Below are 18885 nucleotides of genomic sequence, written 5' to 3' on the forward strand. Positions count from 1 at the left end.
CCACCACAAAGTCCACACGGCGCGAGCTGGGATCAAACCAGGGACCCCAAGCACCGGAGGTTAACGCTCTACCACTGAGCCACCGCGCCCCCTTGAAAATGATGGAATGGAGATAATATTTTCTGGCATGATTATAAACGCGTAACAGTATTCTATTTTTTTTTCAAACTATGGTTAAATATAAATATATCTCAATAGAATCAGCCTATACAAACTCATTAAAACATAAACTAATAAGCAATCGAGTGCTGTCTAATGTCAAACGACCCAAAAAATATAAATCCACTAAAATGGCTTACAGTCAATGTCAGAAATGGAAAATTCAGATATAATTTAAATTTTGAGAATAAACTAAAACACTCCTAAAATTCCTTTAGAGAGAAATGTTTAATGAATACTCAGAACTAGGATTACGGAATAGGAGCAGTAACCCAATAACAAGTTTGGGACCGTTTATATTGACTGTATTTTGTTTATCAATATAATAGATTTGATTGTTATAATATAGTCATCTGGCAGCCGTAAGCTGATGAGTCGATTTTGTATAAATCTTCACCATAATGATATAAGATAAAGCAGAGACAACAATACCGTGACAAACAACACCAAAATCGAGTCATGGTAAACAACACGTAATCATTTTTTTATTATTATTATTATCAGGGCCCGGATCTTGTTGACAAGTCAACTTTTCTCTGTTACGCATAGGACAAGGCAACTTCAAATAAAAACGTTATCCTTCAACTCAAGGTTCTAAAAGTATATTGTTTTAGGGTCAACCTTTGGTCACTTTTTCCCGTTTTGAAGTTTCAGGCCATTTTTTTTTATATATATATATTTTAAGGTAACTTTCAGGTCACTTATGGTCATTTTAGTCTTTTTCTTCTACATAAGGAAATCTTAAAATGAACACTGTTTACGGATTTGAAAAATACGAAGTTACCTCTTTTTCTGCTTCCTGACTATTGGGGTGGAAAAACAGCATTCCTAAAAACTTAATGAACACTAAGCTTTAGCTGGTTGAGTAGGAGTAGGAGTTCGTAGGTGTCCAAACAGATGGTTTTGGATTATTGACCACAGTGAATGTGATCACGTATCTAAAATGGATTAGAACAGGTACAAAGACTTTAAACGGGTTTTTTATCTATTATTCTCATGTATACAGTCTACACTTGCGAACATCTATTCTTTAAGTGTGCTTCCTAGTTTCAATTCGGGAGTGAATTGAGCTTTCAGTACGTACAATGCCGTACAACGGACTGATCAATAGACTGCAACTAACTGAAACAAAACTTTTGAGAATGAGAAATGGTAATTAAAATCTAATAGATATTCAAAAAATTACAATGTTTAACGAAATAAACGTTTTAAGAAACGCAAGTTTTAAGGTCAATTTCTGTGAATTTTAGGCTCATTTTTGGGGAATTTTAGTGTCATTTTATAGGTCACTTTTTAGAAAATTTTAGGTCAACAAAATCCGGGCCCTGATTATTATTATTATTATTATTATTATTATTATTATTATTATTATTATTATTATTATTTATTTATTTATTTATTTATTTATTTATTTATTCTCGATTGGAAAGAGATTGGAAGGCTACATGTTCTGTAGGCATCAAGTTAGATAACCCAAACTGCTTTATTATGTTCCAGGTTGCATACTATTCAGTCGAAGTACGAGCAATTCCGCTATTAACAATAAGGGTATACATGTCCCAGCGTTTTTAAAAACTTTCGTTCTAAGGTGGAAATAGGGTATGTTACATTTGATTCTGTTGCAATAAACCTTGAAATATTTTCAAACCAGATTATGCCATATTTAACACGAATTGATTTAAAACTTTGTTCTCATTTACTGGCTAACTCATTCTGAAAAAAAGAAAGGCGGCATGCCTTTATACTGTATCAAACTATTCAATTATTAATGTTGTTGCCTTTCTGTGAAAGACACGTGTTTGAGTGGTAGTGAAAAATGTTTGCAATAGGATCCCGTTTGCGTTAAGTGGTTGCCAATATCTTATATACAGTATATGCTCAGTGTCGTAAAGGAATGTTGAACTCCAAATGAACAAAAATATGCATTATCATAATTGATTAATTTCTTAGAATCATTTGAAGAGTTGTAACTTCAAAAATTTTACAGAGCTCCCTCCTGACTAAACGGTTGGCGCACGCACCTTTGGCGTGGGAAACCCGAGTTTGCTTCCCAGCGGGGTCTCATGTCGAATCTCACATTAAACTGTAGATCCACGTCTCATATAGCCTCGCTGCTGAACGGGATGCGAAAATGAAATCAAATCCAAAATACAAGATTTTTACAATTCCCATTACTTTCGATAAAAAAAGTGTACTTTACAGAAAAGTTTGGGTAACAAAAACTATTGCCACTACTCAGAGTGTAGTAAAATATATCAAAAATTAGTTTAAGAATTCAAATAATCTTTGATTTTAAGTGTACATAGAGCATGGAGTGGTATATACAGCCCTGATCTCACAAAACACGTAACGACATAGAAAGAGTGAAAATCACTTTTCCCTGCTTACCGCGTGTGTGATTAGCGATTTTCCTTCCGAACTTTAGAAATCCTGGGTTTGAATCTGCTATCAAAATATCCTGACAGGTTTTCCAGTTTTTTTCTGCAAGAATTCTACCAGGAAAATTTCGGGATGGTACTTCTAAATATAAACTATGGAAAACCTCCTTTCACTTCCTTTCCCACTTTTGCTGTTGTTATTGTTTGTTAATTAACTATGATTAAAAGCTGTTAATTTAAATTTATTAAATAAGTATATAAATAAATGCTATGTAACTCACACTACCATTTGTTTGTTTTTTATATTTTCAGATCCGGTCCATTCCCCGTCCTATTGATGTTCCCGATTCGGGACTCGTATGTGACCTTTTGTGGTCAGACCCTGACGAGGTAAGTATTTCTTCTTTCTTTTTTCTTTTCTTTTTTTGCGCTTTTTAATAATAAAAAGTGCAGTAGAAGTTATTTCACATCTTTTTTTTTCTTAAAAGCCGTATTACATGCATGCTCTAAATATATTGGCTTTTTTTATATGTATTTCGTGAATACATTTTATGTGGTAAAGGCTGCTTCATGCAAATGGAATAGTACCATTGCCAAGTCTTTGAAAGCCACCTGTGCTACCACCTGATCAACCGATTCCCAGTCAAAGCACGCACCTATTCTCTATTGAAGCCTATACAGAGAATTCCATTCCATTCCACAGAGCAGAATGCACAAGATGCTGATCTGAATATTTTAAATCTATTTTAAAAATAGCAATTTAATAATAATAATAATAATAATAATAATAATAATAATAATAATAATAATAATAATAATAATAATAATACAATGAATCATATGTTTAGCAAAGTCACTATACATTTTTTTCCGTTGTGGACAGGTTTTCGATTAAGTACAAGGCAGATTAAACTTTATTAAAATACCTTTATCTATCGTCTTACGAACACCAGAGAAAAATACTATTTTATTATGCTTATGTACGTATATTATATAACTCATCTTCTATACTTTATATTTACTACATTCAAATATTTAGTTTCTTAAGTTGTAAACTTTGCTAAAATATTTTTTTTTAATACAATGCATAGTTAGAATGCAGGAGATATATATACAGGGTTATTCAAAAGGAAGGAACAGATTTAAAATATTTCTTTCTAATGAACGAAAATAGATAGAGAAACATACGATACATCACTAGATAGAGGAAAGTTCAACATTGTTAATCACCACTTATTAATTCCATTCAATACCTACAGCGGTGCCCCAAGAGAGAATGGCGATGCCCCTTGTGCTTTATGTGCAGGAACTAGTCGCTTTGAGCCTAGTCGCTTTATGTGCTGCAGGAACTACCTCGAAGTGATTTATTCTCTCGTAGTTCCACCACATACACAGCACGGCACTATGCTAGAAATGACCTTATTTGATGGCCGGTTCTGGGAGTTGGCCCTTGCTCGACCACTCCCTTTGCACATTTGGATTTCGAAAAGAACACCCACCTTTCACCCCATGTGAGAATCCGTTTCCAGAAACGTACATCACCATGAGAATTTTGCATCAGTTGTCGGCATCATACATCCACTCGTTTAGGTCTGAACTGTGGTCAACTTGTGTGTCACAATGTAGTAGGTCCTGATGGTTTTCCCCGAGTTCTTGAAGGTGACGCACTAAAGTGGACTGAGACATGCCGAGCTGGTTTCACAATTTTCGTGTGTTGGTGGATGGATTTTCAATGGTACCTCAGAATCTATTATCCTGAGACTTCTGGACCTGATCGTCAATATTTTTTACAATCTGCATAAAATTTCAGGAACCAATGAGTGGCTATGTTCTAGCTCGAACTCTTACCCTAACAGTTCATGTATTTGATGTTGTTGAGTACTCATCGTCACTGCCACTAATAACTGACTGAAAATACTGAAGTGGCAGCCTCTGTGTTAAATATTCCGCTTGTCACATTACCTCTAGGGTCTATTTGACCTTGTTCTTACGGTCGATCACGTCGTATACACGCACCTGCTGTTTGGATTGTGGAGATATTGCAAGACTAGTGATTCATTCTTGTTTCTGTTTAGCACAAGTTTTGCTGAGGGCAAATTCCGTTACATCGTATATGCTGTGTTTCTTCTTGGATTAGTAGTGTCTTGATTTGCTTGACGCAGCTTTGCATTGTATCTCTATCCTGAGTCAAACTACTTGTTTTCTTGTAACTTTTCTTCCTTACTTCTTATACTATTTGGTCCATATATTTCAGTTTTAGCCTTCCTTGAAATGGTTTTCTTCCTGTGATTTCCTCCAGACTTAACAGTGTGTCTTTTAATGTGATTAATCATCCTGTCTCTTCTTTCCACAATTGTCTTCATTAAAGTCTTTTTTTTTCCTTTCCAGCATTTCCAACACTCTTTCATTGGATACCTTATTCACTGATCCAAATTTTCATCGTTCTTCTCTAGCATCACATTTCGTGGCTTTTATTCTTTGTTTTATCTTCTCCTAGGGTCCATGTTTTACATCCATACAGTACTATACATAATCACATCCTTTCATAAGTATTTTGTGAGTTCATGTCGATATTTCTATGTAATCAATTGCATTCGTTTTTCTTCAAATTTAGTCAGTACTTTATTCTTTGTTTTTTTACTGTAACGCCTTTGTTTTTCAAACAGATGATTTACTTGCTAAATATAATAATAATAATAATAATAATAATAATAATAATAATAATAATAATAATAATAATAATAATAATAATAATAATAATAATAATAATAATAAATTTAGTTTTCATGATTATTTGTAATTTTTCTTTCTTTTCTTTTCTTTCTTTTTTGTTATTTCTCAAAACCTGAATTTTTAAAATGAGTTTTTGTAAAATTTATCAGTTACATTATGTATAAGCTTTGTTCAGTCTTGTTTTTTCTTAAATAACTGACCACCCACCTTTCTTTCAAAAGTCCTGCAGTCATATTTACAGTTGGAATTAAATCAAACGAAACTGGATTTTATTTGATCAATTAAAATCTTTATACGCAACCGAAGTATTACAATTTTCTATGTGTGACTGCCAGAATATGGCCATATAAAGGAATTTTAGTTTAGATTTTCTTAACAAGATTATACATTGAAAACTTTCCACATGGGAGATGAAATTATGAAGCTGAGAAGTAAATAAAAAATATACAATTTAATAATTTTACATTATATATGTGTTTACTGTTTCCCCATATTCACTTACAAAGTGTTGTAGTTACAAGTGGCGGATCTAAAAGGTAAAAACTGGGAGAGCAGCCAAAATCCAGACAATGACAGGTATATTATGAGTTTACGCAAATACTTTTAATTTGAAATTCGTTTACAAACTTCTGTAACAGAAGCTAGGAATAAGAAATGAATATATATATTTTTTTACCACTTACAGTTAGACATGAAGTACGAATTAACAATTACTAAATTGTAGGCACGTACAGGCACGATAGCTATTACAAGACATTGTGCTTTATATGGCAAAAAATTATAAATAACATTCAAGTTAGAAATTTCAAATCAAATTAAATATAGTTAATAAATACGAACGCAAATCATATTAGCAAATCCTAGTACAATTTAAAGAAATAAGTGTATGAAATGTTGATTTAGTACGAAAACAAGAATTTTAGGAATGATAAATAAAAATGGATCAAAAAATTGCGATCTTGGGCAATTATTAGTTTTTGAAACAGAGGCCATAGAAGTTTTGAACAGCCCCTAAATCGAGTTTTCATATTTTATACGGAATAAGCACATCATAATGAGTTAAATGGTAGTTTGGATTTGGCTATACTATATGTAGTTCTCCAGATTTAAGGTCTGCTTACAAGAACGTTTTTGCTTAAATTGGATCTTTTGATCCAAAAAATTACTTTTAATGCAAAACATTTAAGAACTAGGAACAAATAAAAGAAAAAAAATTCCGAAATAGTATAGCTAGATAATTACACAAAGTTAATATATTCATCAGCTTCTCCCCCGGACTATAATATCATTTCTCATATACATGTTGCTTACATCTTCTATAATTATTTCTTAACTTCTGTTTCATTTCTCAAGTTAAGCTTTATAAGTTACTAGCAGCGTTCACCCCGCTTCGCTGCGGTCACCCCGGAACGCAATAAACTTTGTTACTTAGATAATTTTTACTTTTTCGCTTTCAAGTGATATGATAAAAACCATAGAAGATTGCAGTAAATCTTAACATTATATCGCCTGTCATTTATGTTAACCCGCCCCGCTTCGCTGCGGTCATCCCGGTGCTGGCATATTGTAAAAGTGTCTGTAAAAATAAGCAAATCAATTTAAAAATTTTAAACAGAAGATTCAAGCTATTTTCCGCTGTATATCGCCTGTCATTTATGTTAACCCGCCGAGTGACACGGTCATGCGGGTTGCATATAAATACGTTTATTTTTACCTATGATGAACTAATAACAAAGGATTTGTACGTTATGGACACTTGAATGGTCAATTATCTCAAGACACTGGTAATTAAAAATTAAAGTGATATGATAAAAACCATCTAGGGTCCAAATCCTAATAACCCCCCAAAAATGAAAGAAATTGGTTCAGCCGTATTAGCGTGATGAGCGGACAAAATTTTGTACGTTCTCTTTTATATATATAGATATAACATTATATTAAGTTATTATTTAACATTCTAAGTCCTTCACTTATGTCTCTAGTAAGACCACATTCCGTAGCAATATCTATATATATAAAAGAGAACGTACAAAATTTTATCCGCTCATCACGCTAATACGGCTGAACCAATTTCTTTCATTTTTGGGGGGTTATTAGGATTTGGACCCTAGATGGTTTTTATCATATCACTTTAATTTTTAATTACCAGTGTCTTGAGATAATTGACCATTCAAGTGTCCATAACGTACAAATCCTTTGTTAGATCATCATAGGTAAAAATAAACGTATTTATATGCAACCCGCATGACCGTGTCACTCGGCGGGTTAACATAAATGACAGGCGATATAATGTTAACATTTACTGCAATCTACTATGGTTTTTATCATATCACTTGAAAGCGAAAACTTCCGGGATGACCGAGCGAAGCGGGGCGGGTTAACACAAATGACAGGCGATATAATGTTAAGATTTACTGCAATCTTCTATGGTTTTTATCATATCACTTGAAAGCGAAAACTTCCGGGGTGACCGCAGCGAAGCGGGGTGAACGCTGCTAGTACTTAATACATGTTTCAAATTGACAGAATGGCCGTTCTTCGCACGATTAGAATGGAGTCCTACAAAATAAAACAAGAAACATGATTACTGCATGAATTGCTTCAGTCGTTCTTCCTCTAGAAGATTAATTTTCGAGAACGAACCCATTTTTAATAAAAAGTTTATATACAAGGTTTCACAACTCCAACTTAAGCGAATTCTCACTCTAGACATTTTCTGACTGAAGAATTGAAAATTTTAATATTATAGGAATTGCTTCCTTTCCTCTTTAGGAGCGGGATTTTTGAAAACGCTGGAACACGTTTTTACTTAATTTTAGTTAAAGAGTTTAAATACCGAGTTTCACACCTCCGAACTCAAGAAGCTAATCCTTATAATCCAGCATTTTCTGAATAAATAGTGGAAAATTTTAATATGATAGAAATTGACTGTTTTGCTTCCCTTAGGAGGGAATTTTTTTTAGAAAACACTGGAACAAGTATTCAGTTAAATATAATGAGGAGTTTATAAGCAGAGTTTCTTTCCTCTGAATTCAGAAATTCGTGAAATAATGTCCTTTTGACAAGAAAAAGAGCACTCGTCAACCTCTCCCCTTAGAATATGTCTTTCCAAAAATCCTTTATATATCCCTTGCTTTTGTGACAAAATGAATTTTCTGCCCAAAATTTCACATTTCTACCTATGATCTGGATGATGATGATGATGATGAGTGAGTCAAATCTACTCTTTTATCATTTGATTTTTCTCACATATAAATTACTGTACATATATCTAGGGTCGGCTTCAGGTAATTTGCCCCCCGTGCACTAGTGTCATTTTCCGCCCCCGCCCTTCTTTAAAAATAACATATTTTAAAAGCTTCAACTTATGTTAACCATATAATTATCGTAGCATTAATGAAATAATAATAATAATAATAATAAATTATTAATAGAAAGAGTTGTAGATAGGCTTGCCAGACGTCCTGGTTTTCAGGGTTCATCCCGTCCGGCTTCGTGTTTAGTCCCGGTCAGAGGGGAGAATTTTAGTTTTTAGTCGCAAAATTATTTAACAACTTCTAGCGCTTTTTCCATAGAAGAGTTTAACAGATAAGTCAACAGTGAGAGGACTAATACTCTGCAAAATGAATTTTGCAACAACTTGCAATGAATTCTTTGGTAAAATAAAGAACAATATGTGGTTTTTGTGAAAGGTCCATTCAAGTCTGAATAATGTGTAGTAGTTCTTCCTTTCCTCCTCGTTTTGTGGGTGTTAAACTAGTTAGTTGTTAAATTTTGTCTTGCTAAAAACTTTATACGTATATATTTCAGTAGAAACAAGTCTTCAGAGAAACTGAACTGATTGAGAAATTAGAACACCAAATTTGACTATTGAATTGGCCAAATTTTGAGACTAAAATACCTCATACTGATTTCTGCATTATTATTATTATTATTATTATTATTATTATTATTATTATTATTATTATTATTATTATTATTATTATTATTATTATTATTATTATTATTATTTGGTGCTACAAATCAAAATACTGTCTTTGTTCATATAAATATTTATGCAGTGTAAATTTGTATGCATTCTGAGTGGTGTGTAAAAATAAATCTTATAAGTTTTTAAAACGTGTACTATGAAGTTACAATGTACCTGTGTCTTGTTAATTTTAGAATTTTGTCACGAGAATTTTTGATAAAATATTGACATTAACAATGTCCCGGTTTAGAGCTTCAGAAATTTGGCAAATCTACCATTAGACCAATGAGAACGTACAAAGTTGCAGTATGTTTGTCATGAATAAAGCACTTTAAATAACACATTTTTTCATATATATTATTATTTTGTATAGTTTATACCAGATTTTTGCCGCCCCGTGCAAATGTACGTGTTACACATACGATAGACCCGGGCCTGGATATACCTAGTATTCGAATCCTGACACATGAAAAGCGAAGTAATATCTTAATATTATTATTCATTATAATATTATAAATTTATCTATTATTCAATGTGTATTTAATATATAAATGAACATTTCTTTCTTTTTCTTTTTCACAGAATATAGCTGGCTGGGGTCAAAATGACCGAGGCGTAAGTTTCGTGTTTGGTGGAGACATCGTCAAAGCTTTCCTCAAGCGTCACGATTGCAGCCTCATCGTTCGAGCACACCAAGTGGTCGAAGATGGTTACCAGTTCTTCCAGAAGAGATCGCTAGTTACTCTCTTCTCTGCGCCCAACTACTGTGGGGAGTTCGATAACGCTGCTGCCGTGATGGGAGTTTCAGAGGATTTGACTTGTTGGTTCAGTATTTTGCCGGTAGGTATCACTGCTTGTAGACTAGCATATACGGCTGAATCTAAATTCACATTACGCTCCGTTCAATTCACCGTAGAATCCGTGTTAAATTTAAAGTTTTACAGTAAATTGAAGGATGTGAAGCAACGGAGTATAAAGTTCACTTCTTCAAGTCACCATCAAAATTGTTTTTGATTTCAATGGAATAAAGGAAGAATTTTGAAATAAATAAACTCTTTACTATCATAGTTATCAGATTGTTATAATATCCATCGCAATTAACGCTTGGAATCAAGTTCTAAACACACAAAATGATTAATTTAGCCATTCACACTTAAGCTCAATTTGTTTCCTCGAATTATAATTCTAGTCTTCATGAAAACTAACCAGTAGTACCGTAATTCACTATCTATTCATATTTAAATGACATTTTCATTCTGCTCGTTGGATTATTTTATGGATTATGGGGTTTGCTGAGAGCAAATAACTGCTTCCAAGCTGCTCGTGCCAGTATTTCATTGTTACTTCCTTCTCAAGAAGAGGCAAAGCTGAGTCGATGTAGAAAGGAACTCGTAAAATTGTATCATGTTGCCAGAACATAAAATAATCTAATTGATCAATAATTATTTTGTTTGTTTTGCTTATTAGTTTTATGTTCAACAACGTTTTGTTGGCTAACATAGAAATTGATATATACAGAAGTAATGATAATGAAAGAAATGGTGGATTTATAATTCTCATGGTCAAGGGGGAAATTGAAACCTAATGCATAATTCGTTCTACTGATGTAAGTAGACCTAGTGTAATAATAATAATAACAATAATAATAATAATAATAATAATAATAATAATAATAATAATAATAATAATAATTATTATTATTATTATTATTATTATTATTATTATTATTATTATTATTATTATTATTATTATTATTATTACTTCATTTCTTCACTTTAAGCTTCCTTGAAACTATATGATTAACATACTCATCTTCTGCGAGGGAGATCCCGTGTCAATTCCCGTGGGACTTCATGTGATTCAGATACCATGTTAAAATATAGATCTACTTTTAATATTACGAAGATACTGAAAGAAGCGTTAAACTTCAGACCAACCAATCTTTGTAAAATTAGTAATATTCTTAGTCTTGTCATGTGAATATTAATGAAGTTGTATATTATAGCTTGATATTGTTTTCTTTCTTATCTTAGTTGTAAGTTCTAAAAGGAATATATCTCGCGATTTGAAATATACTATATTTTTTGTCCTTAACTGCTATAAGAAGTTTGTGTTGGTTAAATGCTATAAAGTTACATATAAACTCATGGCTATATACATAGCGTACACACTTTCGGAGCGGGAGATCTGGCTTCTACGTATTTCTGATAGGACCTCACATGGTTCCGATCCCAAATGTACTCGTACGTTCACATTCCATAAAGCCTTTGTTCTGAAAAGACGTTTAATATCAATCAACTAACTAATCATCATTAAACTACGCATGGTTGGAAAAGATTGTTGCAAAACCTTAATATTTGATTGATTACACTTTAGCGTCTCTTTCAGCACCGAGACTGTATAAGACCTCGATCTATAGCTTAACGTAGAATCGGAACTACATCATATCTTCACGAAAAAGCCGTAATATTTGTTTCTATTAAATTTTAATTAAGCATTTCGTTCGGGCAATGTAATACTTTTGAGAGGAGAACCAAATTAAGTTTGTCCAAGGATAGTTAAACATGTAAATTCCTTGGTAGTGAAAATGTCAACATTTCTCGCCTATTGATGAAAGGTCTAAAAGATAAAGAAAATAAGTGTAACAAATCCTTCTACAAATAAAAATATAAAGGTTTCCATATTGAGGTAGATGGCCAGTTTATTATTATTATTATTATTATTATTATTATTATTATTATTATTATTATTATTATTATTATTATTATTATTATTATTATTATTATTATTTTAGGCTATGGCATTTTTTTTATGAAATCCTCTTACTATGAAAAATTTGAATAGAAAGTATTTTAAAGCCCTTTGTGTTTTCAGTGAAACTGACGCTATATGCTTGTAGGACGTTGAAGAAGTTCTCTCACTGATCAACCGCTACGATTTTCTAGGATTGAGACCGTGTTGATAAATGTACAAGAAGCTCTTTGCTCAGTGTATATATACTATAGTTATTTCAGTCGTTTCCTGATTATTTGACCTGCTTGAAAGCATACCATATAAACTGAGAACAATAAATACTTTTTCACCTTTTTAGAATTTGCCATATATGTATGTATCATTCAGACACTACAGGCATTCGAATACCTTTAAAAACTGTGAAATTGTAATCTTTGACTCAAGATATAACAAAGTTTTAGTATGTATAGGATTGTAATTTAATTTTAGCAGGGGAATCAGTTATGAAGACAAAATTTAGTTAATTGTCTTCCAATATACCTTAAGAGCTCTCAATTTCAGTTCAGAAGACATGTATTAAATAATAATAATTCTTTTTTAAAAAATTTTGCACTAACATATATTTAGTTTTATAATACACTTTCGTATTTTTAAATGTTGTTACATACTCCTTTTTGTTCTTACAAAGTTATATTCTGCTCCATACACTAAAAGTAAGGTGTCATACGTGTTTATAACTTAACTCTACCATAGAAAAGGAGATTTATGGTGACGTGTTTTAATGGTTAATTCAGTCTAAATTCTCTTTGTATTTCTAAGTTAAAGTCATTTTATGATATTTATATAAAATTTATTTTGTATTCTTTCGACTGCCAACTGTTACATAAAACACTTGCTAAATAGGATATAACAATATCATACTGTTATCCTCTTTCATTAACTAGCATAAAAAATATAATTAAATGCACTTCAATATCATGTCAAAGACTATTCAGAAATTTCTTTAAAGCTTTAAAATACGAATATTTATTTTAAGTTTTATGAAATTATTAGCTAAACTACATTGAACGAAATTTTGTGGAAGTAGCGCTTATTTAAGAAAAAAACTACTTAAATACAAACTGTATACTTTATTGCGTAATTATTGCACTTAAAAATTAATTGATTGTGGCAACCATATACTAAGTTCCTACTACAGAAAAGAAAAGATTGTTCTTCATTGATTCGTTTTACGAAATCTTTATATTATTATTGACAGTATTTACAACACAAGTAATCAATCTTCTCGTGATTTCATTTTTTATGCCTTACTTTAACGTTTAGTATGTTATTTCATAAATACTTTTGTTTTAAGTAGCAATTTTAAGAAGTTTTAGCAAAATATTGACCAAGTCCAATCTCATAATTTAATGACCTATAAAATTTGAAAGATCTGCATTCCTTAACATTTCATATGAATACTAAGCTCATGAGTTTTATCGACATACTAACTTGTAAGTTCGATCAAAATCATGTGAATTTCATTGATCACATAGAGATTTTTTGCGAAAATTTGACAATGGAAACCGTAAATTTGATGACCCATAACTTGGGGACTGAAGGCCTGTATACTTATCAATAGGTACCACCATGCCATTTCGCAAAAGTTGGATGAGTTTCATTGGTCACGTACGATATATATATATACTGTACTATTTTTGTGGTTGATTTTTCTTAGAAAAATCAAATAAAGGATGAAATTAATTAATTAAAAAATAAACATCTATAGATAACACTTTTTGAAAAATATTTAAACTTCTCCAATTAGTCAGATTCCTGAACTATATCTTATCCACTGACTAATGTTTGTGGTTGTAGTTTTCAAACAATGGCAAAAAAGAGAAATTATTTTTACGTACCTGTAAAAGCCATAATTAGCTCCTGTACCTGAAAAGTTTTTCTTTAAAAAAAAAAACGTTCTTTTAACCACAAATGAATTACCAAATAATAATAAATCTAATATTAGAAACTTAATACTTCACGAGAGAAGTACTAGTATAGTCAGATTAAATTGTAGACGCCAGAAAGATGTATTAAATGAAGATAATGTTAGTGAAAACATCCAATTTAATTATAACCCATAGTAGCGACTACTACACTAATAAATGATCTTCAAATGTTGATTTGATTGATGTCGTTATCCTTTATTTTTTTAAAATTATACTTTATTTCGATTGAAAATTGATGTACAATACGTGCTATTGATAAATAAAAATATGAATTTCAATTTAAAATCTCCTAAAATCTTCAATTGCCGATACTTACACTAATCGGTACATTTAAAGATTTAGTCTAAAGTAAGTTGTAATGATGGAATAAAATGATACTTTACATACACGTTGATCTATAAGATTTCTATTAGATTATTCTTGGGTTCATGATAATCGAAAATATCTAATCATAATTCTTAAAATGGACACACAAAATTACAATGTCATATATATTCCATAGTATTAAATAATATAAACAAATATGTAGAAGATGAGGTAACATTAGTATTTTTATTTTAAAAAAAGATATGGATATACGAGAACAATGTAGTGACAGAAACTTGAAAGGGAGGCAAGTTTTACATGTTTTGTAGTTCTTTACACGTTGTTGATGTGTTAATGTTTTTAAAGCCATAAATACAGTATGTTGAAAAACGTTTACGATGAGTTCGTATGCCGAATTTTTGCTCGTTGTTCACAGTAGATCCTTACTCAACTCCATGGTCCACGGTGTTCGAAGACTTTTGCCTGGCATTTCATTTAGACTCGTTAATGTTATTTCCTTTAACATTTTCAGTGATTGCAATGCCTTCTAAACTACTGATATGTGGTACTTTCAAGCAGGACGGTACACATTCTATCCCTAGCGTAACAATTATAACGTGATTACACTACAGAAGATCGGACATCCTTCAAAATGTTGACGTGAAAACACTCCCGGATAATTTCCACTTACACTCAATTTCGTTCCTGCCTACTTCTATTTCTAAGTTATATTCTACATTACAAACTGCATTAAGAAGTCTTTTATTATAAAATACCTTTTTTTAAATTTATTTTACCTGTTTAAATTATTCAAGAAAATATTGTAACATTCTTCTATTATTTTACTTTCAGCCTGACAAGAAGAAAGTCTTCATTAAGTACAAATGAAGAGTAAATGGAAAGAGTTAAGAAGACTTCGCTAATGACTTACATATAATATACCTATATTAATAAATAATAAATACTGAATTTATTATAGAGAGTTGCTGTAAAGAATATTTGTGATATAGAGATATGCACGTTTTGAATGGGTTAAGCAAATACGTAAAGGTCACCAATATTGAATGCACAAGAATACACTGTATTGTAGATTGAATCATACAGCAAGGATAGCAGAATGTCAAGTCACAAATATTGTAGTGTATACACTGTGTTGCGGTTGGAAGAAATTGTCAGTCAATCAGAGTTTAGGAACGCAGTTTAAAACACACGAAAAGAATTTTTGCCGAAATATACATATATAAGAAACCATATATACATAAAAGATAGACGCTCGAAATGCTAAATGCAATTAATTTTTTACCTGGAACTCATAACAAAGTATATATAAATATATATAGCAAATATGTATTTACAGGGATAATTATTTAGAGATGGAACGTTTTCTCTTTTTTTATGAAACTGTGATTGGAAAACACCAGAATGGTAATTAGTCTGCTCAATCACACATAAAGAGTAGTTATGCAAAATTGCTCGCACAAAATGTTGGTCAATCCTTTTCCTTGCATCCCATTCTGTAGCAATATTAATAATAAACTAAAGATTTCACAGAGCAAAAAGCTTTGAAAGCAAATATTCACACTTTGATGTCCCCTCTTGTTTTTAATCATTGCAACACACACACACACATATATATACACATAAGCTAATAATTATGTTTCTAATGGTTCCCCTTCTTGTTATTTTATTACTCTATTATGAGTCTTTAGGTTAATTATTTCCATTACCAAATAAACTCTACACTTGTAATGAGTATCCTTGCTTCCTAAATAAAAGCATAATAGCTTCTTATCAAAGTGTAACATTCAATGCAATCTGTAACTATGTAAAGAATATGTGTTAAATGTGACTATGTATTCTAAAGTGGAGTAAAATGTGATCAATGTCTTGTCTGTTAATCATGCTTACAATACTATAGTTCTCAATATCGAGGATCACGTAACAGATTTAGAGTGCATTACAAAATAGTGAACTTATACAATCACTTTTTTCTACCTTCAACACGAGTAATAATCATTTATATTCATAAAAAAAGATATCATTTGTACAGTAAACATATTTCATTTCTTAAAAGATAATGATTTGCTCTAATGCTAGTTGAAGTAACAAACTCTTTAACAACGAGTCAGTAACAAAAGAAAAAACTGAAATAAACAAAATAATGTATTGTGTCTTACCACTAGAAGTACGTGTGTGTATAATAATAGGTTACTTGTATGTCGTAACTTGTATTTCGAGACAAAGAGCTATAAAATTGAAGTAATGTAAAAACATAACCTTTCTTTATGGTACCTGTAATATATAAATTTAGTTTTAGCAAGAATTGAGATCTAAGAAACTTCAATAGTTTTGAAGAAATTAGTTACATAATATTACTTAAAGTGTATATATACCACCACCTATTCTTGTTAATTAACCTCGTAAACTTAAACCGCATTTTGGTTGTAGAAAATGTAGAAAACTTTAATACATGTGAAAAATTAGTTATGTATTGTATATTTCCTTCTCCTAATAAAGTTTAATTCTTATCAGAATATGAAATTAAGAGTTAAAAACTTGAACGATTGCTTTCAAATGTTGATTGTATCTTGCTTACAAAAATCAGAACATAATATTACCTGATCTGCATGGAAATCATTCCTGTTATTTAAAAATAATAATTATTTATTTATTTAATCATAAGCTTTGAAAGGACCTAATTGTAGAACACATTATTTACGTTATATTAAAGTTGTCTGTACTATTATATTAATCCAAACCATTTCTGTGGCCATAGATTTACCTTACCTAATTAAGAAAATGATTTCATTTGTAAACAAAAAATGTTAAAAAGTGCAGAAAGGCATGAACCAGTTATTGCAATGAAGTTCTGCTCTGTTTTATATATATTTAAAAAAATCGTCATAAGATTTGCTCATTGTATCAAATCCCATCATCGTCAACTGTTGGCAAGTTCAAATTTTGACAACAGTAAAACCGTTCATCACTCATTATTCTTTAATGCAATGCAAAATCAATGCTATTAATTAACCCGATAGGATTAATAACTGTATCCTATACTGTATAGTGACTTTGACTAAGTTCTTTAAGATTGCTATTACAAAAACATTTGTTGTAGATATTGTTAAAAGAAAAATGTGTTAGTAAAAAAATCTATTGTATTGTAAGAGATGGTGGTTTGAGTGTGAGTAATGCTAGAAGAGTTGTTATTGTGCATAGAGCTAAACAGAAAGAATGACTGAATGTGAAGATTGAATGCATAGCCTAATTATTATTATTTGTGTGAATGTATGTATGTCTGATTATCAGTAATTATCCATATGTTTTTATATATTGAAGTAGGATTCTAAATACAGTATAAAACTTTGCGTATTGTTCACATTTGTTTAAACACCAGCTATAATGCACGAATACATTTCAATTCCAAATTGAACGAAATATTTTTTGACTAAGTTCATACTGGAATATTATTCGTTTCCTATGCAATGATGACGTATGTCTAATGATAGGAAATTGTACTTTGTTCCTCAAATAATTCTAAAAGTATATTTACACAGTATATCGTATATATGTTTACAATATGCAAAGTTTACTTGAATCGAAATAGTGCACAAAAATTTAATTTATTCATATATTATTTTAGTTAATGATAGAAGCTTGTTGAGTGAAGCATCACATAAATGTTATTGCAAAAGCATTTATCTTTATTACCATTACATATGTTTGTTTTGAGAACACTTTGTAATTTAAAAAGATATTTAATAAAATAATTTTATATTTAGTCAGTCTTTCAAAGGTTTATTTTTATCCTATTATTTCATAATACGTTAAACACTAAATAATTTATTCAAGGTTAATATTTGTTAACAGTGTGCATCACGTAAGCCACAGATTCCGAACATAAAACTATTCAAAGATTTCTTCTTTGATTTGTACTTTGAGATACCTCATGTCTTTGAAAATCCACTTTCTTCACTCCCATCTCAACGTCTCTCCAGGAAATCTTGGAGATGCAAGCAACGAATGGGAAAACGGTTTCAACAGGATATAAGAACGATAGAAACTCGATATTGAGGAAGTTGGGGTCCTGCAATGATGGGAGACTATTGCTGGCCGGAGAAAAGAAAGAACCCCAGCATTTGATAAAAAGAAAAAGTAAAGCAGATTGCTTTATTTGCAGTTCTATTATATTAAACCTTATATACTACTCTGAGTATGTAAATGCTAATACACTAACACAAGGTATAGGTTTTTTCATGCTAATACACTAACAGAAGATGGTTTTTAAGTGGCTTTATTCAATATATTAATTTTAAGATTTTTAAAAATTAAATGTCTTTCTTGACACTACTGTAGAAAAGAAGTTGATTTCCTTTTTCCACTCAACAGGTCATTGGCCGTTAAACTTCATGATAGCTCATTTTGCCTATTATGGTAAATTCGGCAACTATGCGTTACACAAAAGTACGAGCTAATGTAGTAAGATGACTATCACATTCGCATTCAGCGACCTAAAATTAATTAGAATAAGCGAGTTTTGCGTCTGTAACGTTTCAAAAATTTTAGAACGTCGGCCTATGTAATAAACAACGTGGTTATTACAGTCAAACATGTATTA

General features: G+C 31.0%; 1 protein-coding gene across 1 annotated transcript in view; it reads left to right on the forward strand.

The window, feature by feature from the left end:
- The window catches only part of LOC145680613 (uncharacterized), a 253122-nt gene extending 235070 nt beyond the window's left edge, over positions 1–18052 (forward strand). Inside the window, exons 6-8 of the mRNA XM_081751295.1 lie at positions 2850–2927; positions 9823–10080; positions 15120–18052. Of these exons, the coding sequence (XP_081607421.1) occupies positions 2850–2927; positions 9823–10080; positions 15120–15155 (372 nt within the window). The 3' untranslated portion in view covers positions 15156–18052. The remainder of the gene's footprint in view (positions 1–2849; positions 2928–9822; positions 10081–15119) is intronic.
- Positions 18053–18885: the final 833 nt, after the last annotated feature.

Source organism: Thermobia domestica, chromosome 3 (genome assembly GCF_964235325.1).
Source record: "Thermobia domestica chromosome 3, izTheDome1.hap1.1, whole genome shotgun sequence".
NCBI lineage: Eukaryota > Metazoa > Arthropoda > Insecta > Zygentoma > Lepismatidae > Thermobia > Thermobia domestica.